Source organism: Meriones unguiculatus, chromosome X, assembly GCF_030254825.1.
Source record: "Meriones unguiculatus strain TT.TT164.6M chromosome X, Bangor_MerUng_6.1, whole genome shotgun sequence".
In the NCBI taxonomy this organism is placed as follows: Eukaryota; Metazoa; Chordata; class Mammalia; order Rodentia; family Muridae; genus Meriones; species Meriones unguiculatus.
The window spans coordinates 15,824,264-15,848,712 of NC_083369.1; the positions used below are offsets into that span (position 1 = coordinate 15,824,264).

The following is a 24,449-nucleotide window of genomic DNA, read 5'->3' on the forward strand; positions in this document are numbered from 1 at the left end:
GTAGTTTATCTGTACACTACAAATTCATATATCAGAAAAAAGAAACCAAGTGATCAGATTATCACAGACCAAATATAATGTTTTTTGTTTTTTAATTAAATTTTTATTTTTTATATTAATTACAGTTTATTCACTTTGTATTCCAGCTGTACCCCCCTCCCTCCTCCCCTCCCAACCCCACCATCCCTCCCTCATCTCCTCCTATGACCCTCTCCAAGTCCACAGATAGGAGAGGTCCTCCTCCCCTTCCATCTGACCCTAGCTTGTCAGGTCTCATCAGAACTGGCTACATTATCCTCCTCTGTAGCCTGGCAAGTCTTCTCCCCATCAAGGGGAGGCGGTCAAAGAGATGGCCACTGAGTTCATGTCAGAGACAGTTTCTGTTCCCCTTACTAAGAAACCCATTTGGATACTGAGCTGCCATGGGCTACATATGAGCAGGAGTTCTAGGAAGGAGAAATGTAAGGTTTTTTTTAAAAAACCCATTCAAATGCTCATTCAAAGAAAAATTTAAAATGCTCATACACACACACACACACACACACACATACTGTATAGGAAAGGAAAAGGTGTGATTAATGAAATGCCTGAAGAAATAGCACTTAAAATACATTCTCACTCACTGTTTTGACTTTGCCCCCCAATTCTCTTACTCTTAACTGTTCTGGCAAATAAATAAATAAATAAATAAGATTTAAAACTGGAGTTCTGCTTCCCTTAGCATCAAGTACACACAGATGGTGATGATGAAGACAGATAGGTCCCTTTTCTACAATGGTGTTTTAAACAGGAGTGATAATTCACAGTAAACCCTCAAGGGATGATTGGAGGAACTAGATGCAGTGTGTGGAAAAAAATCTCCAGAGACTAGAATATAATCCCAAATCTATATCTCTCAGTACAGTATTCGATGAATCATAAGGGGCCTTTGCAGAATGGTAGATTAGCCCAAGTATTTTAAAGATGTATAAGATAGGTGTCTTACTTAGGGTTTCCATTGCTGTGGGAAAATGCCCTAACCAAAATCAACTTATGGACAAAAGGATTCATTTTATCTTACAGCTTATTGTCATCACTGAGGGAAGTCAGGGCAGGAACCTGGAGGCAGGGGCTGATATAGAGTCCATAGAGAAGTGCTGCTTACTGGCTTGCTCCTCATAGCTTGCTCAGCCTGCTCTTTTAAAGCAACCAGGAACACTAACTAGCCTAAGGGTAGGGTAATCAGCCCAAGGGTGGCACCAACAGGAGTCACTAATTAAGAAAATGCCTTACAGCAGGAATTCTCAACTTTCCTAATGCTGTAACCCTTTAATACAGTAACTCATATTGTGGTGATCCCAACCATGAAATTATTTTCCTTACTACTTCATAACTCTAATTTTGCTACTGTATGAATAGTTTTTAAATTTTTTTTATTATTATCATTTATTACAATTTATTCTACTAGTATCCTGGCTATGGATCCCTCCCTCATCTCCTCCCAATCCCACCCTCCCTCTATGCCCCTCCCCTAATCCAGTGATACAGGAGGTCCTCCTTCCCTTCTATTTGACTCTAGCCTATCAGGTCTCATCAGGACTGGTTGCATTGTCTTCCTCTATGGCCTGGAAAGGCTGCACCCCCAGGGAGAGGTTATTAGAAATCCTGCCACTGAGTTCATACCACAGAAAGTCCCTGCTCCTCTTACTAGGGACCCCACTTGGAGACTGAGTATATGGGCTACATCTGAGCCAGAGTTTTAGGACCTCTTCATGCATTGTCCTTGTTAGGATATCATTCTCTTCAGAGCGCCCAGAGCTCAGTTTTTATGGCTCTGTTAGTCCCCTTTTGGAGCTCCTGTCCCTTCCAGGTATTTCTGTCTCCCCCTTTTTTTTCATAAGATTCCCCATACCCTGCCCAAAGTTTGGCTATGAGACTCAGCCTCTCCTTTGATACCTCGATCAGTAGAGCCTTTCAGAGGTTGTCTGTGGTTCTTCCAGATGTATCTTCATCCCTGATCTCAGTATGTACTATAGAGAAATAGTAATAAAAACTGCCTGGTACTGGAATAGAAACAGACTGGTTGATCAATGGAATCAAATAGAAGACCCAGAAATAAACCCACACACCTACGGATAGTTGATTTTTGACAAAGAAGCCAAAACAATACAATAGGAAAAAATAACATCTTCAACAAATGGTGTTGGTCCAACTGGATGTGTACATATAGAAAAATGAAATAGATGAATTTTTATCATCCTGCACAAAACTAAAGTCTAAGTGAATCAAAGACTTCAACAAACCAGACACACTAAAGCTGTTAGAAGAAAAAGTGGAGAAGAGCTTTGAATACATTGGCACAGGAGACAACTTCCTGAACAGAACACCAACAGCACAGGCTCAATAAATGGGACTTTATGAAACTGAAAAGCTTCTGTAAAACAAAGGAAACTATCTGTCGTCAGGACAAAATGACAGCCTACAGATTGGAAAAGGATCTTAACCAACCCTACTATTATGAGTTGTAATGAAATATTTTTGAAGAGAGAGGTTTGACAAAGGAGTTGTGTTCCAAAGGTTGAGAAACACTGTCCTACAGGATTGGCTACAGCCAATTCTGATAGAGACATTTTTTCAGTGTAGAGTCCCTCTTTCCCAAATGACTCTAGGTTATGCAAAGTTGACATAAAAATAGCCAGTACACACCTGATCTTTGACAAAGATACCAAAACCATACAATGGAAAAAAGACAGCATCTTCAAAAAATGGTGCTGGTCTAACTGGATGTCTATATGTAGAAAAATGCAAATAGATCAATACTTATCACCCTGCACAAAACTAAAGTCTAAGTGGATCAAAGACCTCAACATAAAGCCAGACACATTAAATCAGTTAGAAGAAAAAGTGACGAAGACCCTAGAACTCATTGGTACAGGAGACAACTTCCTGAACAGAACACCAACAGCACAGGCTCTAAGAGCAACAATCAATGAATGGGACCTCATGAAACTGAAAAGCGTCTGTAAATCAAAGGACACCATCATCAAAACAAAACGACTGCCTACAGATTGGGAAAGAATCTTCACCAACCCTTTATCTGACAGAGGGCTTATATCCAGTATATATAAAGAACTAAAGAAGCTGGATAGCAGCAAACCAAGTAATCTAATTAAAAAATGGGGAAAAGAGTTAAACAGAGAACTCTCTGTAGAGGAATAAAGAATGGCAGAGAAACACTTAAAGAAATGTTCAATGTCATTAACCATTAGGGAAATACAAATCAAAACGACCCTGAGATTTCACCTTACACCCATCAGAATGGCCAAGATGAAAAGCTCAACTGACAATACATGCTGGAGAGGTTGTGGAGAAAGGGGAACCCTTCTCCACTGCTGGTGGGAATGTAAACTTGTAAAACCACTCTGAAAAGCAATCTGGCGCTATCTCAGACAACTAGGAATAGCGCTTCCTCAAGATCCAGCCATGCCACTCCTAGGCATATATCCAAAAGAGGCTCAAGTACACAAAAAGGACATTTTTCTCAACCATGTTTGTAGCAGCTTTATTTGTAAGAGCTTTATTTGTAATATCTGGAAACAGCCCAGATGCCCCTCAACTGAAGAATGGATGCAGAAATTGTGGTACATCTACACAATGGAGTATTACTCAGCAATGAAAAATAAGGAAATCATGAAATTTGCAGGTAAATGGTGGGACCTGGAAAGGATCATCCTGAGTGAGCTGTCCCAGAAGCAGAAAGACACACGGTATATACACACTCATATAGACATATAACATAGGATAAACTTACTAAAATCTGTACATTTAAAGAAACTAATCAAGAGAGAGTACCCTGACTAAAACGCTCAATCCCCATCCCAAAAGGCAAAGAGGATGGACATCAGAAGAAGAAGAAAACAGAAAACAAGCTAGGAACCTGACACAGAGGACCTCTGAAAGGATCTGCCCTGCAGACTATCAAAGCAGACACTGAGAGTTATGGCCAACTGTTGGGCAGAGTGCATGGAATCTTATGTAAGAAGTGGGAAATTGTAAGAGCTGGAGAGGACAGGAACTCTACAAGGAGAGCAACAGAACCAGAAAATTTTAACACAGGGGTCTTCCCAGAGAGTCATACTCCAACAAAGTACCAGGCATGGAGATAACCTAGAAACCCTGCACAGATGTAGCCCGTAGCAGTTTAGTGTCCAAGTGGGTTTCATAGCAATGGGAAGAGGGACTGCCTCTGACATAATCTGATTGGCCTGCTCTTTGATCCCCTCCCCCTGAGGGGGGAGCAGCCTTACCAGGCCACAGCAGATGACAATGCAGCCACTCCTGATGTGATCTAATAGACTAAGATTAGAAGGAAGGAGAGGAGGACCTCCCCTATCAGTGGACTTGGGGAGGGGCATTTGTGAAGAAGGGAGTGGGAGGGTGGGATCAGGAGAGAAGGAGGGAGGGGCTTGTGGGGGGATACGAAATGAATAAAGTGTAATTAATAAAAAAATAAATTTATACATCAAAAAATAGCTAGTACAGTACATCAGGCAGGCTAAACTATGAGATTCAGTAATTTAGATGTATTAAAATATTTTCCTTTCCTTTTTTTTCTTTCCACATTGCCCCTGAATTTCACAATGTAGCTAAGGATGATCTTGAACTTCAGCTCCTCTTCCTACCACCACCCGCGTTCTGAGATTACAGGCATGTAACACCATTCCCAGTTTTATGTGGTGCTACGAAACAAAAGGAAGCTAGGCACACATTCTACAAAATGACCTATGTCCCCAGCCCAGTACTTTCAGTTTAATGATATTTTCAACAGTGGGTTATTAGAGTATAACTTCATCACCATTTGAGGGTCATATGTAATAACTTCCTAATTTATCAGCTTTTAAGTTCCTATCACCATGTTATTTATCTCTCATATGATTTGATTTGTTGGGTCTTTTTAAAAGGTTACTTCTCTATATGTTAAATGAGTATTAATTCTTTCAAAAAGTTTATTACATCCATTGTGTGGTAGATTTGTGCTCCTGCGCTCCATGGCATGAGTGGGAGTCAGTTCTCTCCTTCTACTATATGGGTATTGGGGATCAAACGCAGGTTTTCGGGCTTGTCAGCAAGCACCTTTAGCCACCCAACCATCTCAACAGCTCATGGATTCTTAACTACTAAAGAATTAAGAGAAGGGACCTAATATAGGATGGAATGTAATCTCCCTTTTAAACCTTCCTCTTAGGTTTTGGCGTCCTAAAATACCATTGAATAACTTGTTCAAAATATAATGCTATGGAACAATTAACTAAACAACACATTTTAAAATATTACTTTTAGCTTACTGCGTGTCTCCTCTGTCTCTCTTCTAACTCCTTTTTTCTTTTCACTCCACAGTGACTGTTTTGAGCCCAGAAGAGAAAGGTAAGTGTGTATTGTGAACTGTGATGGTTAAGAATATATCATGTATTCTTTTCTTTGTTAAATTATATAGTCTATAAGCTGAGTAACTTTACCAAAACTGTGCTTGGTTCATTAGAACAATTAGGATGATTTCTCAAAAGGAAGCTTACTCAGAAATACAGCAAAACACATTTTCAGTGGCCCTTTTGGCTATGACAGTTAGAAATTAGCAAGATTAATGGTAATTTCTTTCATAGTGACCATAAGCTCTCTCTTGTTTGTTATTGTCCTAGCTACCTGGCCTTTTCTCCTAATCCATCCCCTCTTCAAGTCATAGAGTAAGGGCCCCACAGGCCTTGACCATGACAGTTCTTGTGTTCTTCTGTTCCTCTCAACAGATCATCACCATTTTATCTTAATCTGCAATTAAAAAAAAAAAACATTGAAGTACTTTGCCTTTAAAACATGTTAGGTAATCATGAGTCTTCATGAACAATTAACTTTGTATTATTTTATCAGTAAGATACAGAGTATGTATGGGAGTAGTTTATAGTGTCACTTTTATTTCTTATCTTCTGCGTGTTTGTTGTTAGAATTCATTGACCTTTACAGCATCCTCACTTTGAAGGTCAAACAGGCTAGACATTGGAAGTAGGAGAAGACAAGGAACAGGGCAGGAGCCTTCCACATAGGGCCTCTGAAAGACTCTACCCACTGGGGTATCAAAGAAGATACTGAGACTCATAACCAAACTTTGGGCAGAGTACCGGAATCCTTATGGAAGAAGAGAAAGATATTAAGACCTGAAGGGGACAGGAACTCCACCAGGAGAGCAACAGAGACAAAATACTTGGGCCCAAGGAGGCCCGCAGAGACTGATATACCAACCAAGGACTATGCATGGAGAGGACCTAGATGCCCTGTTCGAAGTAAGCCTATAGGCTGCTCACTTTTCAAATGGATTCCCTAGTAAGGGGTACAGGGTTGTTTCTGACATGAACTCAGTGGCCTGCATTTTGATCACCCCGCCCCGGGGGGATGAAGCATTGCCAGGCCAAAGAGGAATATGATGCAGCCAGCTTTGATGAAACTTGATAGGCTAGCGTCAGAAAGAAGGGGAGGAGGTCCTCCTCTATCAGAGGACTAGGGAAAGGGCATAGGGACATAAGAAGGAGGGAGGGTGGGACTGGGAAGAGTGGAAGGATGGGGCTACAGCCTGGATACAAAGTGAATAAACTGTAATAAGCAAATACATAAATAAACTTTTTTGTTTTATTGTTTTTTTTAAATTATTTTTAAAATTCTTTATTAATTACACTTTATTCATTTTGTATCCCCCCTCCTCCCGTCCCAATCCCTCCCTTCCTCCACCCTCTGCATGCATGTCCCTCCCCAAGTGCACTGATAGGGGCTGTCTTTTTTTCCTTCCTTCTGATCCTAGTCAATTAGGTCTCAACAGGAGTGGCTGCATTGTCTTCTTCTGTGGCCTGGTAATGCTGCTTCCCCCTCAGGGGGAGGTAATTAAAGAGCAGGCCAATCAGTTCATGTCAGAGACAGTCCCTGTTCCTATTACAATGGAACCCACTTGGATACTGAACTGCCATGGACTACATCTGTGCAGGGGTCTTAGGTTATCTCCATGCATAGTCCTTGGTTGGAGTATCAGTTTCAGGAAAGACCCTTGTGCTCAGATTTTTTGGTTCTTTTGCTCTCCTTGTGGAGTTCCTGTCCTCTCCAGATCTTACTGTTTCCCACTTCTTTCCTAAGATTCCCTGCACTCTGCCCAAAGGTTGCCCATAAGTCTCAGCATCTGCATTGATAGTCTGCAGGGCAGAGCCTTTCAGAGGTCCTCTGTGTCAGGCTCCTGACTTGTTCCCTCTTTTCTCCTTCTTCTGATGTCCACCCTGTTTCCCTTCTGGATAGGAATTGAGCATTTTAGCCAGAGTCCTCCCTCTTGATTAGTTTCTTTAGGTGTACAGATTTTAGTAGGTTTATCCTATATTGTGTGTCTATATGAGCGAGTGTATACCATGTATGTCTTTCTGCTTCTGGGATACCTCACTCAGGATGATCTTTTCCAGATCCCACCATTTACCTGCAAATTTCATGATTTCCTTGTTTTTTATTGCTGAGTAGTATTCCATTATGTAGATGTACTACAATTTCTGTATCCATTCTTCACCTGAGGGGCATCTGGGTTGTTTCCAGCTTCTGGCTATTACAGATAAAGCTGCTACAAACATGGTTGAGCAAATGTCCTTATTGTGTACTTGAGTCTCTTTTGGTTATATGCCTAGGAGTGATATGGCTGGATCTTGAGGAAGCGCTATTCCTAGTTGTCTGAGATAGCGCCAGATTGCTTTCCAGAGTGGTTGTACAAGTTTACATGACCACCAGCAGTGGAGGAGGGTTCCCCTTTCTCCACAACCTCTCCAGCATGTGTTGTCTCTTGAGTTTTTTATCTTAGCCATTCTGATGGTTGTAAGGTGAAATCTTAGGGTCTTTTTGACTTCCATTTCTGTTATGACTAAGGACGTTGAGTATTTCTTTAAGTGTTTCTCTGCCATTCGATATTCCTCTATTGAGAATTCTCTGTTTAGCTCTGTACTCCATTTTTTTAATTGGATTACTTGATTTGCTGCTGTTTAACTTCTTGAGTTCTTTCTTTTTTTTTTAAAACTTTTTATTTATTTAATTTTGCTTTTGGTACTCTAAGAATATTTTATTTTTTCAATATTTTTTATTTTTAAATAATTTTATACATTCACTTGTATCCCAGCATCCCAGCAGTAGCCCTCTCCCTCTTTCCCTCCCAATATTCCCCTATCTCCCTCATCTCCTCCCTGCCCCCTTCCCAGTCCACTGAGAGGGGGTGTCCTCCTCTCCTTTCGTTTGGCTCTAGCTTCTCAGGTATCTTCAGGATGGTTGCAATGTCCTTATCTGTGGCCTAGCAAGGCTGTGCCTCCCTCAGGGGGGAGGGGAACCTCATGAGTTTATGTCAGAAACAATTCCTGTCCCCCTTACTAAGGGAACCCACTTGGATACTGAGCTAACATGGGCTATGTTTGAGCAGGGGCTGTAGGTTATATCCATGCATGGTCCTTGGTTGGATAAAGAGTCTCATAGAAGACCCCTGTGCTCAGATATATTTGGACCTTGTGGGGCTCCCTGTCCCCTCTAGGATATACTAATTCCTCCTTCCTTCATATGATTCCCTACACTCTGCCAAAGGTTTGGTTATGGGTCTCAGCATCTGCTTTGATACACTGCTAGGTAGAGTCTTTCAGAGGCCTTCTGTGGTAGGCTCCTGTCCTGTTACTTGTTTTCTCCTAGTTCAATTTCAAATGTCCACCCCTTTGTCTTTCTAGATGAGGATTGATCATCTTACCCCTGGACCTCTTTATTGTTTATCTTCTTTAGGTGTACATATTTTAGTATGTTTATCCTATCTTATAGGTACATAAGTGAGTATATACCATGTAGGCAGTCATTTTGTTCTGATGACAGTGTCCTTTGCTTTATAGAAGCTTTTCAGTTTCATGAGGTCCCATTTATTGATTGTTTTTTAAAAGCTCCATTTGCAGCTTCTCTCACCACTTTTCTACATATGGCCCTTTTTCCTTTTCTGACTTAAGGCTTGTACCTGTGGCACTTAATCAAAGCTTCAGGGGAATTACAAGTGGAGACTCTGGAGATCTGAAAGATGTGATAGGGAATTAGAATCTGAAAAGTGAATAAATTGTAATAAAGAAATAAACAAGTAAATAAATAAATAATTTTTAAAAAAGTGTGAGCTCTAGAGCCAGATCAACTTTCCAACTTGGCTCTTCTTTTAATAAAATATTTTACCCTCATCCTATTATTTGCATACATAATAGAAACAACAATACTACTTAATTTGTGAAGATGATATGAAGACAATTTAATTGGACTTGAAGCAGCTAGAACAAAGGTGAACAGAGCACATCCTAAACGTTCAGTAAACATGCACTGTTATTGTGACAGCAATAGAGCAAGTGTTAAGTTGCCATCTACTCTTATGTATGGTTCTTATAGTCAGAAATCACCTTGTATAAATACTCAATAATTATAAATACATTCCATGATAAACTTTCAAGATAGCTGGGTGGGGGCTTATGTCATATTCTACCCTGAAAGCGTAATAACAATGTTTTTATTATTCCAAAATAAAAATAATAATAACTTATTGTGCTGGGTATCCTGCTAATACAACAATGTGAAATTTTATTGTCTCTTTTGCGCCTAGGAGTCCAAAGTTATTTTCCCCTCACAATTCTTAAATTTATCTGCACAGTTAGCAATGATATTAGATTTTGCTCCTATATTCTGTAATGGGGTATAATGGAATTTAGGAGACACAAGGTGTCTAGCAATTCTAGCAGTGCCATTTGCTAGCTCTGTGACCTTCATAAGATAACTCACCCTCACACCCGCTCACACCCGCTCACACCCGTCTCCTGCTCACACCCACTCACACCCACTCACACCCGCTTCTTTGAACTTTAATTTCTATAAAAATAACAGCACTTTGACATCTCAGTGTTCTATTGTAAACTAACAGATGTCTGTCGCTGCTCTGCTTTGTTAGGAATCCTGACCGAGAAGAGTAACAACAGAGATGTTGACACCGTAACAATGCAGGCTAGCAACAGACAGGATGCTAATGACTATTGAGGTTCCTAATGACTCTGTAAATTTATGACTTGTCTCCAACTATATTGTATCTTTAGAGTAGAATAAAATCAATAACATGACTGTCAGAAGGAAATGGAATCTCCAAAGCACCTGGCTTCTTTACTGGGTTGAACAGTCTTCCACCAAAATTCATGGGTACCTGAAACATTTGGAATGTGTTCCTATTTGTAATAGGATTTGGAGGCATGCAATCATGTCAAGGTGAAGTCATGTAAGATTAAACCAAGACTCAGTAACTGGTGTTCTAAAGGAAAATTGGGTATATAGATAGAGAAAGCACCCATGGGATAGAAGAAGGGTGGTTGTTGTGACTCAAAGGGATTCAGTTCTGGAGTTTTGTGCAAAAGCATACTCCAGAACTGTGAGAGAACACATTTCTCTTCTTGTAAACCACCCAGGTTGCAGTAGTTCATTACTACAGCCCCAGGAAATGAATAGAATGTTTGGTAAATTTTAAAAGTCAAAGAATGGATGCAGAAATTGTGGTACATCTACACAATGGAGTATTACTCAGCAATGAAAAATAAGGAAATCATGAAATTTGCAGGTAAATGGTGGGACCTGGAAAGGATCATCCTGAGTGAGCTGTCCCAGAAGCAGAAAGACACACACGGTATAGATTCACTCATATAGACATATAACATAGGGCAAACCTACTAAAATCTGTACATCTAAAGAAACTATTCAAGAGAGAGGACCCTGACTAAAACGCTCGGTCCCCATCCTGAAAGGCAAAGAAGATGGACATCAGAAGAAGGAGAAAACAGGAAACAAGCTAGAAACCCACTACGGAGGGCCTCTGAAAGGCTCTGCCCTGCAGACTATCAAAGCAGATGCTGAGACTTATGGCCAACTGTTGGGCAATGTGCATGGAATCTTATGTAAGAAGTGGGAAATAGTAAGATCTGGAGAGGACAGGAACTCCACAAGGAGAGCAACAGAACCAGAAATTTGAACACAGGGGTCTTCCCAGAGACTCATACTCCAACCAAGTACCAGGCATGGAGATAACCTAGAACCCCTGCACAGATGTAGCCCATGGCAGTTCAGTGTCCAAGTGGGTTCCATAGTAATGGGAAAAGGGACTGCTTCTGACATAATCTGATTGGCCTGCTCTTTGATCCCCTCCCCCTGAGGGGGGAGCAGCCTTACCAGGCCACAGAAGATGACAATGCAGCCACTTCTGATGTGATCTGATAGACTAAGATCAGAAGGAAGGAGAGGAGGACCTCCCGTATCAGTGGACTTGGGGAGGGGCATGCATGAAGAAGTGGATGGGAGGGTAGGATCAAGAGGGGAGGAGGGAGGGGCTTATGGGGGGGATACAAAGTGAATAAAGTGTAATTAATAAAAATTTAAAAAAGGAACAAAATTCTCTTAACAGCACTTTACAAGTTAGGAGAGTTATAACAATAACAAATAAGTAAGATTTTGGTGGCATGCCTACTTGGCGTTAGTTGACCTTGTCACTTACCATGTGTTTGACATGGGGAAATTAACCTAGGTTGCACTTTCTTCTCTAAAATAGAGAAAACCCTTTCCTTCTATGGTTATCTTGAGCAAGTATTTTATCAAAGTGCCTGATACATGATAAATAAAATAGTAGTAGATACTGTTACCATTTCATGATGACTGTTGCTGGTACTAACATTGAAAAGAACCTGAAAGGTTCTTCAAAGAAGTGTGACATAGTCCAAGAATCCTAATGATTCCTTTTGTGACTCGATGATCAAAACTCATTGAGATCCAAAGAAATAAGATAGTTTTCTTAGTTATGTCGATTCTTGTGAAAAAGAACAGAGGCTGAAGTCCAAATCCTCTGCAGCATATATCACAATGTTAGATACTCTACCTACCTTAATTACTCGGGACTCTAAAATTTTTTAAAGACATAACACCCTATCTTAATTTATACTACAACATGATAATATATTTCTTTTGCTTTCATAAGTGTAATATAAAAATGACCTTCCTCAGCATGACGCTGTATCTATGTTGAAGATCTTGATTGCAAAAATTTTCCCTTTGGTGATCCTGAAATGAGGATAAGGGGTAAGCTAACAATTAGAAACTTAATAAGACCCAAGAATTAAGTAAGAGTAAAAATAAACTTAAGAATGACATGGGCATCAGGCATGATTCATCATTCAGTCCAAATATAATTAAGAGTAATAAATTGCTCATAGTTGCTCATCTTCCCGAAAGGCCACTAATTATTGCAAAAAAAATAAATAAATAAATTCAACTCATCCTATGCAGATTCGTTAGGTTTTGGGCAGTTTACATACTAAATTCTCTGGATTCTTTCTTAAAGTTAAACTACTGTAATTACCTGCCTTCTCAGATTGATGTACTTTATAAATATTAAAGTGACTATGGACTTGAGTACACCCAAAATTGATAGGTGGTGTCTAGACCCCTGTACTTCAGAATATAACTTTATTTGGAGTAATTAAGTTAAAATGAGATCATTGGGCTGAATTCAGGTGTCCTCAAAATAGAAGAGAATTTAAACAAAGATGATTATAGAAGGAAGACCATATTAAAGACAGAAGAGGAAGATGGCTGTGTGCATGCCAAAGAAAGAGGCTTAAAATGGAAGCAACACCTTGGGTACCCTTATCTAGCCTGGTCTCCAGAAATAAATTTCTATTGCTTAAGGCCCCTAATCTGTAGTACTTTATTGTGGCTTAAGAAAATGAGTACAAGAGCTTCATTGTATATCTAGAAAATCCTGATCTTCTTTGTGTCAGCTTCACAGTTACACTAGCCTTAATTATAGCTGATATATTAAAATATACCAGGACTGGAAGAGAGAGCTTAGAGGAAAGACCTTATGTTACAGTGTGACTTTTTATGGTCTTTTCCAGATTGTATAGGGAATCTTCACTATGGTCTGGGTGGTGCTATTTATCTTTTCTTTATTGTTTAATTTTTTAATTAGTTAATCAATGTAGCATCTTGGTATGTAGCCCAGGATGTACTGGAATGTGCAGTTCTCCTGCCTCAGTTTCCCAAGTGTTGGAATCTTCAATTATGAACCATAATACCCAGAAAACTTAGTTTCTTTATGGAATTGAGGATTAAACCCAGGACATGATAGGCAAAAACACCAACTTTCCCCTGTGTGCTGTTTTTAAATTTTGATTTATTTAATCACTTCCAGCCTGATACTTCCCCCTCCTTTCTCCCAGTCCCACCCTCACACCCACTCCTCTATACCCCTTCTCCTCAGAGAAGGGGAGGCCCCTAAGTAGTGTGAACCCACCCTGGAAACTCAAGTCAGAGCTGAACTAAGTACATCTTCTACTAAGGCCTGAAAAGGCATTTCAGCTAGAGGAAAGGGATCCAAAGGCAGGCAACCGAGACAGCCCCTACTCCCACTGTTAGGGAACCCACGTGTTGACTATGCTGCACATCTGCTATATGTGTGTGGGGGGAGGGTTCTATGTCTAGCCCATTAATGCTCTTTGGTTGGGGGGTTAGTCTCTGTTAGCCACCATGGGCCCAGGTTATTTGACTCTGTGGGTCTTCTTGTGGTGTTCTTGACCCTTCCTGCTCCCTCTATCCTTCCTCTCACTCTTCCACAGAACTCCTTTAGCTCCTTCTATTGTCTGGCTGTGGGTCTCCGCATCTGTTTCCGTCAGCTGCTGGGTGAAGCCTCTCAGAAGACAGTTATGCTAGGCTCCTGTCTGCAAGCCTAGCAGGGTATCATTAATAGTATCAGGGTTTGCCTTTCTCCAATGGGGTGGGTGTCAAGTTGAGCCAGTTTGCTCCGTCTTTATCCCTACACTCACTATGGGTAAGACTAATTTTGGGTGGAAGGCTTTATGGGGTTTGCACATACTATCATATCACCTTTGAATAGCGATACTTCGACTTCTTCCTTTCCAATTTGTATCCCCTTAATCTCCTTTAGTTGTCTTACTGTTCTAGTTAGAACTTCAAGTACTATATTGAATAGGTGAGAGAGGGCGCAGCTTTGTTTTGTCCCTGATTTTAGTGGATCTGCTTTAAGTTTCTCTCCATTTAATTTGATGTTGGCTACTGGCTTCTGTATATTGCTTTTATTGTGTTTAGGTATTTGCCTGTGTCCCTGATCTCTCCGAGACTTTTAACATGAAGGGTGTTGGATTTTGTCAAAGGCTTTTTTAGCATCTAATGAGATGATCATGTTTATTTTTTTTCTTTCAGTTTGTTTATATGGTAGATTACATTGAAGGATTTTTGTATGTTTAACGATCCCTGCATGCCTGGAGTGAATCCTTCTTGATCATGGTGGATGATGCCTTTGATGTGTTTTGGGATTCAGTTTGCAAGTATTTTATTGAGTATTTTTGCATTCATAAGGGAAACTGGTGTGAAATTCTCTTTCTTGGTTGAATCTTATATATTAGGGTGACTGTGGCCGCATAGAATAAGTTTGGGAATGTTACTTCTGTTTTTATTTTGTGGAGTATTGGTATTAGCTCTTTGAACATCACATAGAATTCTGCACCAAAACCATCTGGCTGAGGGTTTTTTTTCTGTATTTTTTTATATTAATCACAGGTTATTTACATTGTATCCCAGCTGTAGCCCCATCTCTCATTCCCTCCAAATCCCACCCTCCCTCCCTCTTCTCCTCTCTGCCCCTTTCCAAGTCCACTGATAGCGGAGGTCCTCTTCCCCTTCCATCTGACCCTAGTTTATCAGGTATCTTCAGGACTGGCTGCCAAGTCCTCCTCTGTGGCCTAGCAAGGCTGCTTCTCCCTGGGGGAGGGGGATATATCAGGGCACAGGGGTCTTTTATGAGACTGTATTTCCAACCAACGACCATGTATGGATATAACCTAGAACCTCTGCTCGGATGTAGCACATGGTAGCTAAGTATCCAAGTGGGTTCCCTAGTAAGGTGCAAGGACTATTTCTGACATGAACTCAACGGTTTTTTTGTTTCTTCATTTGTTTGTTTTGTGTGTGTGTGTGTGTGTGTGTGTGTGTGTGTGTGTGTTTTGTTTTTGTTTTTGGTTGGGAGACTTTAATGACTGCTTCTATTTCCTTAGGCGTTATAGGCTTATTTAATTTGTTTATCTGATCTTGATGTAACTTTGGTAAGGGGAATCTATCAAGAAAATCATTTAGGCTTTCCACTTTTGTGGCATACAGACATTTGAAGTAAGACCTAATGATTCTTTGGATTTCCTCAGTGTCTGCTGATACGTCCTTCTTTTCATTTCTGATTTTGTTGATGTGGACTCTCTCTTTCTCTCTCTCTCTTTGTATGTGTGTGTGCATGTGTGTGTTCATACCTTTTGGTTAGTTTGGCTAATGATTTGTCTATCTTGTTAATTTTCTCGAAGAACCAGCTCTTGGTTTTGTTGATTTTTTTTTTTTTTTTGTATTGCACTCTTTGTTTCTAATTTATTGATTTCAGCCCTGAGTTTGATTATTTCCTGTTGTTTACCCCTCTTGAGTATGGTTGCTTCTTTTTGTTCTAGAGCTTTCAGATGTGATGTCAAGTTGCTAATATGAGAGCTCTATAATTTCTTTATGAAAGCACTTAGTGCTATGAACTTTCCTCTTAGCACTGATTTCGTTGGGTCCCATAAGTTTGAATATGGTTTGCCTTCATTTTCATTGAATTCTAGGAAGTCTTTAATTTTTTTCTTTATTTCTTCCCTGATCCAGTTGTCATTGAGTAGAGAGTTGCTCAGTTTCCATGTGTGTGTAGGCTTTTTGCTATTTCTGTTGTTGAGGTCCAGATTTAGTTCATGGTGGTCTGATAGGATACAAGGGATTATTTCAATCTTCTATCTCTTGAGGCTTGCTTTGTGACCAACCATATGGTCTATTTTCTTGTATCAATTGAGGCTTGCTTTTTTGCCCAAGTACGTGGTCAATTTTGGAGAAGGTTCTGTGAGTTTCTGAGAGGAGGGTATATAATTTTTGTGTGTTTGGATGGAATGTTCTATAGATATCTCTTAGGTCCAGTTGACTCATAATGTTGGTTAGTTTCATTATTTCTGTTTAGTTTCTGTCTGGATAATCTGTTCATTGGTATTGAAGTCACCCACTGTTAATATGTGGGATTCTATGTGTGATTTAAGCTTTACTAATGTTTCTTTTATGAATGTGGGTGACCTTGCATTTGGGGCATATATGTTAAGAATTGAAATGTCATCTCGGTAGATTTTTCGTTTGATGAATATGAGGTGCGCTTTCCCATCTCTTTTGATTAATTTTGGTTTTAAGTCTATTTTATTAGATATTAGAATGGCTACTCCAGCTTGCTTCTTGTGTCTGTTTGCTTGGAAAGCCCTTTTCCAGCCTTCTACCTTTGATGCTGAGGTGTGTCTCCTGTATGCAGCAGAATGATGGATCCTGCTTTTGTAATCATTCTGTCAGCCTGTATCTTTTTTTGTTTGTTTTTATGAACTACCCTTTTTTCTCTTTTAATTCTCTTTACATCCTTGTTGTAGCCCTATCCCTCCTCCCCTCCCAGTACCATCCCCCTTCCCTCCTCTTCCCCTCCTCTTTTCCTCAGAAAATGGAAGCTCCCTTTCCCATCCACAGCAGCTCATTAAGTTGCATCAGGACTGAGCATGTCCTCTTCCCCTGTGACCTGGCAAGGATGTTCCACCAGGGAGAAGTGATCCAAAAGCTGTCGATTAAGTCTGTGTCCGATACAGTCCCCAATTCCCTTGCTAGAGGACCCTATGAAGCCTAAGCTATCCAAAGACCCACCCTATCACAGAGTGCCAACCCCTGACATTATGAAAGATACACTGCTATGCTTGCAGACAGAAACCTGTTAGAGTTGTCCTCTGAGAAGCTCTACCCAGCCAGCAGCGTCTCAAAACAGATGGTGAGACTCACAAACATTTGTCGATAAGTAAGGAATCATGTGGAAAAGTGGGAGGAAAGAGAAAAGGACCTGGAGATGACAGGAGCTCCACAAGAAAACCAACAGGGCCAACTAACCAGGGCCCAGAGGAGCTTGCTGAGACTGAAGCGTCAACCAAAGACCATGCACAAACTGGACCTAGGCTTTCTACAAAGATGTAGCCTGTGTCTTTTTATTGTTGAGTTTAGTCCATTGATGTTGAGAGCTGTTAATGACCAAGGATTGTTTATTGTTATTTTGATGGTGGTGGTGGTGGTGATGTGTGTGTATTTGTGTGTGTGTTTTTTTTTCATTCTTTTGTTTTTGGTGGTGTGAAATTATTTATTCCCTCTGTTTTCTCGTATGTAGTTCCCCTCCTGGGGATGGAGTTTTCCTCCTAGTATTTTCTGTAGGGCTGGATTTGTGGATAGATATTTTTTAAATTTGGTTTTGTCATGGAATATCTTGTTTTCTCCATCTACGGTGATTGGGAGTTTTTCTGGATATAGTAGCCTAGACATTGGCATCTGTGGTCTCTTAGTGTCTGCATGACATCTGTCAAGGTCCTTCTGGTTTTTATAATCTCTGTTTGAGAAGTCAGGTCTAATTCTGATTGGTCTGCCATTTTATGTTGCTTGGCTTTTTCTTCCCCTGCATCTTTTAATATTCTTTCTTTTTTTTAGTGTTCTGATTATTATGTGGCATGTGACTTTCTTTTCTGATTCAATCTAATCTATTCTGTATATTTCTTTTATGTTTATAAGCATCTCTTTCTTTAGGTTGGGGGATTTTTCTTCTATGATTTTGTTGAAAGTATTTTCTGGACCTTGGAGATGTGACTCTTCACCTGCTTCTATTCTTATTATTCTTAGGTTAAATCTTGTCATAGTGTCCCAGATTTCCTGGATGGTTTGTGTCAGGAATTTTTTAAATTTAACGTTTTGTTTGACTGATGCATTAATTTCTTTTATTGTATCTTCTACTCCTGAGATTCTGTCTTCCATCTCTTTTATTCTGTTAGTGATGCTTGTGTCTGTTGTTCCCGTTCTCTTTCCTAGGTTTTTCATCTTCAGGATTGTCTCAGATTATGTTTTCCTTATTGATCCTACTTCCATTTCTAGGTCTTGAACAATTTTAATTATTTACTTCCCCAGTTTAAATGTGTTTTCCTGTATTCCCTTAAGGAATTTGTTTCCCCTTTAAAGGCATCAACATGTTTGATTTTATTTTCCTGCATTTGTTTTGTTTTTGTTTTTAGACAGGTTTTCTCTGTGTATCTTTGGCTGTCCTGGACTCACTTCATAGACCAGGCAGACCTCAAACTCACAGAGATCTGCCTGCCTCTGCCTCCCAGAGTGTTGGGTTTATAGGCATGCGCCACTGCACCCAATTTCCTGTATTTCTTTAAGGGATTTATTCATTTCTTCTTTAAAGGCTTCTATCATCTTCATCAGATTGGATTTAAATCCAGATTTTCTTGTATTTCAGCTATGTTAATATCCTGGGCTTGTTGTAGTATGATAGCTGGGTTCTGGTGTTGCCCTATTGTCTTGGCTCTTGTTGTTTGAGTTCTTACACTGGCCTTTAACAATCTGGTTATGTCTCGTACTGGCAAGCCTCAGATAATGCAGGCTGAGTTGTAGGCCAGAAAAAAAATGGACCTGGTGGTCTCTAATTGTCCCAGGCCTCTGGGAATGTGGGTATGGCTGTGATCTGAGAGGTGGAGTTGGTGTCCTTGATGGCCTTAGGGACCTGGGAATGTTGATAGAGTGGTGGTCCTGTAGATAGAACACAAAGGGGGCAGGGCATAGCATGCAGCTCACCTGCTGCTGTGCTTGCCCAGGAGCACCCAGCTGGCAGGGAGCTGATGAGCAGAAGTCTCATCTCTCTGTCCAGGGTGACCCCAAGCCTCTGGAGATTGAGGCTGAGCTGTGAGCAGGGAATGAGGTGTGTAGTAGGTGCTAGTGTTCTCAATAATACATGATTTTTTTAAAGAGGCATGTGCTCAATGCTTTTTAACTCTAATATATAAGAAATAAAAAATAAAAAGCAAAACACCCAATTTGAAAATGGGAACTAGATTAAAATAGACATTTTCCAGAGAAGACACCTAAATGGTCAGTAGTAACTTAAGTGTCTGTCATGTGATTAGTTGGTAAAGAAAATGTACATAAACACAACGTAATGTTATTCAGCCATTAAAAAATGATTCTCTGTTATGTGCTACAGCATGGATAGAACTTCAAGTCATTGTGTTAAATAAAATAAGCCAGATACAAAAAGACCACATGATCTCACTGATCTGTGGAATGTAAAACAGTTGATCTCATTGAAAATCGGAGTAGAATGGTGTTTCCCAGAGGTGGCTGAGGAAAGTAGGGGTGAGGTAGGGATAGAAAGAGATTGATCAGTGGCTAGTAAGTTACAGATGGAAAGGAGTAAAGCCTGTCTCTACGTGAACTGTGAATTTCAAAAGGCCAGAAGAAAGAACTTTAAATAATTTTACCATGGAGAAGTTAAACATTAGAGATGATAGATATGTTTAACCTGATGTATGTAAAATTTCGTGTTAATGTAGCAACTAATATAAAATTTTTCCCAGAGACTGAACCCAAGGCTTTGTACTAGGGAAACTCTATCCCTGAGCTATATACACAGTCCCAAAGCAAGATTCTACAATTTTGTTTGGTTTTTTTAATGTAATAGAGCTAAAATCTAGGACTTCATGCTTGCTAAGCAAGAGCTCTACCTCTGAATCATATCACCAGCCCTTCTTTTGAGCGGTATTTTTGAGACATTCTCACTGTGTGGCCCTAGATAGCCTGCCTGGGGTTTGTTGTAGATTATACTGGCTTCAAACTGTGGTTATCCTCCTGCCTCTGTCTCCAAGTACTAGGATTATAAGCATATGTCACCATGTCTGGCTCAAAAGAAATGTAACTAAAGTGAATGTATACTACTGACCATGGTAACACATTGGAAAGAACTCATACAGATGCAGGAGGATCTTAACTTTGAGGCCAGCCTTTGATAGATTGCGAGTTCTAGGCTAACATGATCTAAATAGAGTGATTCTGTCTCAGAAAACTGATGATGGTGGTGGTGATGGTGATACTCTAATGCTCATTTTTAAAAATCACCGTCTAATGAAGGCTTAGGGACTCTAACAAATGCCTCCTTGATAGGTTAACATTAAAAAATATAGGCATATCTAAATTTTCAGTTCTCATAATCTCTGTCCCATCACTAACTGTAGGAAACTACTATCTTTAGTTTGACTTGTACTCCTATCAATGTTTTTCTTTACCCTTAGAAATAGAAGTTTAAATGTATATATAAGTGTATAGACTTGACTTTTTTAACACTGGGTAGCACTGTACCTATTAATCTGTAGATTCGTTTTTTTACTTATCAGTTTATTCTCCCTGGTAATATACACAAGCATTTTGAAAATGCTTATTAGATTAATTCTTAATATTGGTTTATGATTCATTTGATTAACCTCCTATCATGAACTTTAAAATACTTTATTATTGTTCTCTTTCATAACAAACACTAGAACCTCAGGAAGTACAAACAGTACAGAAATGTGTAAAGTAGAAAGCATAAATTGTTGGTAATGATGGCAGGATTAAGGATGGGACAAGGCTCAGCGTTGTCTATTGTAGAACTGTTATGTTTCTTTTTTTAAATTTTTAAAAGTTACATATTTTTTAAAATCTTATGTACGTGTGGGGGGGGGTGTAATGGGGAGAGGGTAATACCCATGTTCCACAGCACGCTAGTGTAGGTAAGAAGACAAATTGCAGAAGTTAATTCTCTTCTTTCACCACATATAGGGGGTGGACAGAGATCAAACTCAGACTATCAGGCTTGGTGGCAAGTGCTTTTGCCTGCTGATCCATCTCATTATCCCTTACATATATTTAAAAGTAATCTTGGCCTTGACATTTGGACATGTCTCTTAATTAGAGATATCTAAATGTACCACCTCAAAGCCATTATTTCCTCATGCTTTGGCTCTTCTCTTCCTAGTCTATTATGTGTTCATGCTTTTTGAACATTCCCCTGTAATTATCTCCACTTATATGAGATTGCTGTTGATTCCTTTTTTTATTATTGATTCAAGATGATGAGTGTGACCAGGCATGATGGTGCGCACCTTTAATCCCAGCATTCAGAAGACAAAGGCAGGCAGACCTCTGTGAGTTCAAGGCAAGCCTGGTTTGCATAGTGAGTTCCAGGAAAGCCAGGGATAGACAAACTCTGTCCAAAAAAAAAAAAAAAAAAAAAAAGGCATCTCATCACAATGTTGAGTGTGTGGGAAAAGGCGGCTCAAGTGTGTGTGTGTGTGTGTGTGTGTGTGTGTAAACAGCTGCCACAGTGAAGCCAATGCCTCCCACCCTTGCTTGTGTACACATCAACATTGCTTGCAATCCTACTGCCTAGAGGGCTCAATATATTTTAATATGAACATTGGGAAAAATAAAAGTATTATTCTGGGAAATTAGAATTCTTTATTTTGTTAAATGTCAGAAAATCTATAATTTTTTGGGCAGAATGCAGGGAATCTTATGAAAGAAGTGGGAAATAGTGAGATCTGGAGAGGACAGGAGGTCCACAAGGAGCGCAACAGAACCAAAAAATCTGGGCACAGGGGTCTTTCCTGAGACTGATGCTCCAACCAAGGATCATGCATGGAGATAACCTAGAACCCCTGCACAGATGTAGCCCATGACAGTTCAGTGTCCAAGTGATGGGAACAGGGACTGCCTCTGACATGAACTGATTGGCCTGCTCTTTAATTACCTCCCCCTAATGGGGGAGCAGTCTTACCAGGCCACAGAGGAAGACAAAGCAGCCACTCCTGATGAGACCTAACAGACTAGGATCAGAAGGAAGAAAAAGAAACCCTCCCCTACCAGTGGACTTGGGGAGGGGCATGCGTAGAGAAGGGGGAAGAAGGGAGGGAACTAGAGGGGGGATACAAAGTAAATGAAGTGTAATTAAAAACAAAATTAAAAATATTTCAAGGAAAAGACTCATTTTTAGATCTCTTTGCTTTCTGGTTTTGTCAGATTTGTTGAGATATAATTTATGAAAACTGAGAGACACCCATTTTAAGTATTCAGGTTGATAACCTTTGAAACATTAGGTAACGATGTAAACACCAAGATAATGAAAGTATAAAATATTAACCTTATCTCAAATTATTCCATCTGCCCTATTTGAAATAATCCTCTTGTCCCTCCCTCTGGCTACCATTGATTTAATTTTTGTCTATTATAGTTTTATCCTTCCATAATGCCATATAAATTGAATAATACAATGTGTGGATTTTTTTTTAATTTGGCTTCCTAGTAGTATACAGTTTTAGGATTCCTCCATGTCATTGCACATATAGTTTCTGACTTTTTATTACTGATTAGTAGTGCACATTACAGTTGTTCAGTCTTTCATCCACTAGTTTAGGTGTATTTGGATTCTTTCCAGATTTGAGCTACTCTGAATGAAGGTGATAGAAATATAATGTCCAGGTCTGAGGAAATAGCTCAGTGGTAGTGTGCTTGCCTGCCATGTGCTGCAATTTCCAGAACCATTAAAAAAGTCAGTGTGTTTGTGTGTGTGTGTGTGTGTGTGTGTGTGTGTGTGTGTTATGGGAATATGTCATTATTTCTCTTGGTAAATACTACGGAGTAGGCTTTTGGGTTCTTCTGGTATATTTAACTGGATAAGGAACTAGCAGAATGTTTACATCTGTGGTTCTGCCCTTTTTGCTTCCTACCAGTGTATATGACAATGCTGGTTGCTCTAAGTCCTTGCTGTCACTGTTATTCATTTGGAGTTTTGTTTGTTTTTTATCCTTCTCCTGTGTATAAAGCAATGTCCCCTTGTGACTTTAATTGGTAGCCCTATAATTGCTGCTGATGTCAAGCATCTTTTCACATGTCTCATTGACATCTAACTCTTCTTTATGGAAAGTAACTGGTTAAGTCTTTTGCACATATTTTTGAGTTCTAAAAGATCTTTAAGTGTCTTGGTACAGGCCTCTGTTTTTAAACAAATCTGTTTTTCTTTCCATACTGCAAAATTAAGATCAGTGAGAGGGTATTTCCAGGAAGCATATTTATAGACAAGAAAAACAAGTCTGACAGAGTTTTCCAAGCAATAATATTTGCTGACCCCCTAGGAGTTGTTCAATTCTGTATCACTTCAGATATTCAAACAAAAGCTAGACAACTGGTTATTAGAGGTGTTGTAAAGATGTGCGTGTTCTCTAGACCACTGTGCCAAATAGCATCCCAGATGCCTTAAATCTTGGAAATTTTATGATATTAAAAAAGTCTGTGCCACGTTACTGAGATAGATTTATAGGTTGAATCAACAAAAGGTAATACATTCTAAGGGAACCGACCTGTGATTGGTAGGGCTCCTGTCACTTCCCCAGCCAGAGAGAATCAATCCATAAACCCCTAGCCACTATGTAGACAACAGATAATCTCTGATTCCATTTAAAGTTTGCTGTGAATATTCCTGACAGTGTGAAATCGATAGATTCCCTTAATCCATATTATACATACAGAATAATGATATTCCAATTATCTATTATGAGCTATGAGGGAAGCCAAAGACTGTTACCCAAAAGATTAGCCTTGTTTGCTTCTATATGTCCAACATGAATGGATCAATGAAATATTGGCTTGATATCAAGTAGAGGACTAGAAACAAACCATTTTCTTCACTTTTAAGCAAGCCCATGGTATCTCTTTCTCTAAAGTCTGTTTAATTTTTATTACCATTTATTAGAACATAAACGACAAAGAGTTAAGAAAAAAGTAAAACTGTTTATTAAGTTAGTCAAATATGTCAGACTTGTCCATGCATTTAAAAATTATTGTTACAGGCCTGTTAAGACTTTTAATATATAGCTGTTTGACTATATGAATCCATAAATAATTTCAGCTGGAAATATTGAAAGTAATTAAGCATCTAATGCATCAAATGCATAATAAATATTTATATTTTACATTTTTCATTCAAGGAAAAAAACTTTGTGAGACAAGCATTTTATGTATATATTATAAATGTTGTTTATCAATACATTTAAGCACATTTTGTATATATTACATACATGTGTGTTTATGTGTACATCTCTATGGCTAACTAGCTTTTCAGGGGCACATAATGTCTTGTTTTGTGAGAGTCTTATAGGTGTGTGTGTGTGTGTGTGTGTGTGTGTGTGTGTGTGCGTGCGTGCACATGCATACCATAGCATACATATGGACATCAAAGGTCAAATTGCAACTGTTGATCCTCGCCTTTCCACCTTGTTTGAGACAAGGTCTCTTATGCTACATAAACCATGCTAGCTGCGATGGAGAGATGCCTCTGTGATAAAGAGTGCTTCATGCTATTTAAGAAAACTCGGGTTTGGTTCCAAGCGCTTACATCTAGAGGCTCACTGTAACTCCATTTTCAGATGATC

The 24,449-nt window shown here is 39.5% G+C and overlaps 1 protein-coding gene across 1 annotated transcript in view; it reads left to right on the plus strand.

Moving 5' to 3' along the window:
- Positions 1-24,449, plus strand: part of Zdhhc15 (zinc finger DHHC-type palmitoyltransferase 15) — a 138,084-nt gene that overhangs the window by 15,021 nt on the left and 98,614 nt on the right. Inside the window, exon 2 of the mRNA XM_060375733.1 lies at positions 5,377-5,403. Coding sequence (XP_060231716.1) covers positions 5,377-5,403 — 27 coding nt within the window. The remainder of the gene's footprint in view (positions 1-5,376; positions 5,404-24,449) is intronic.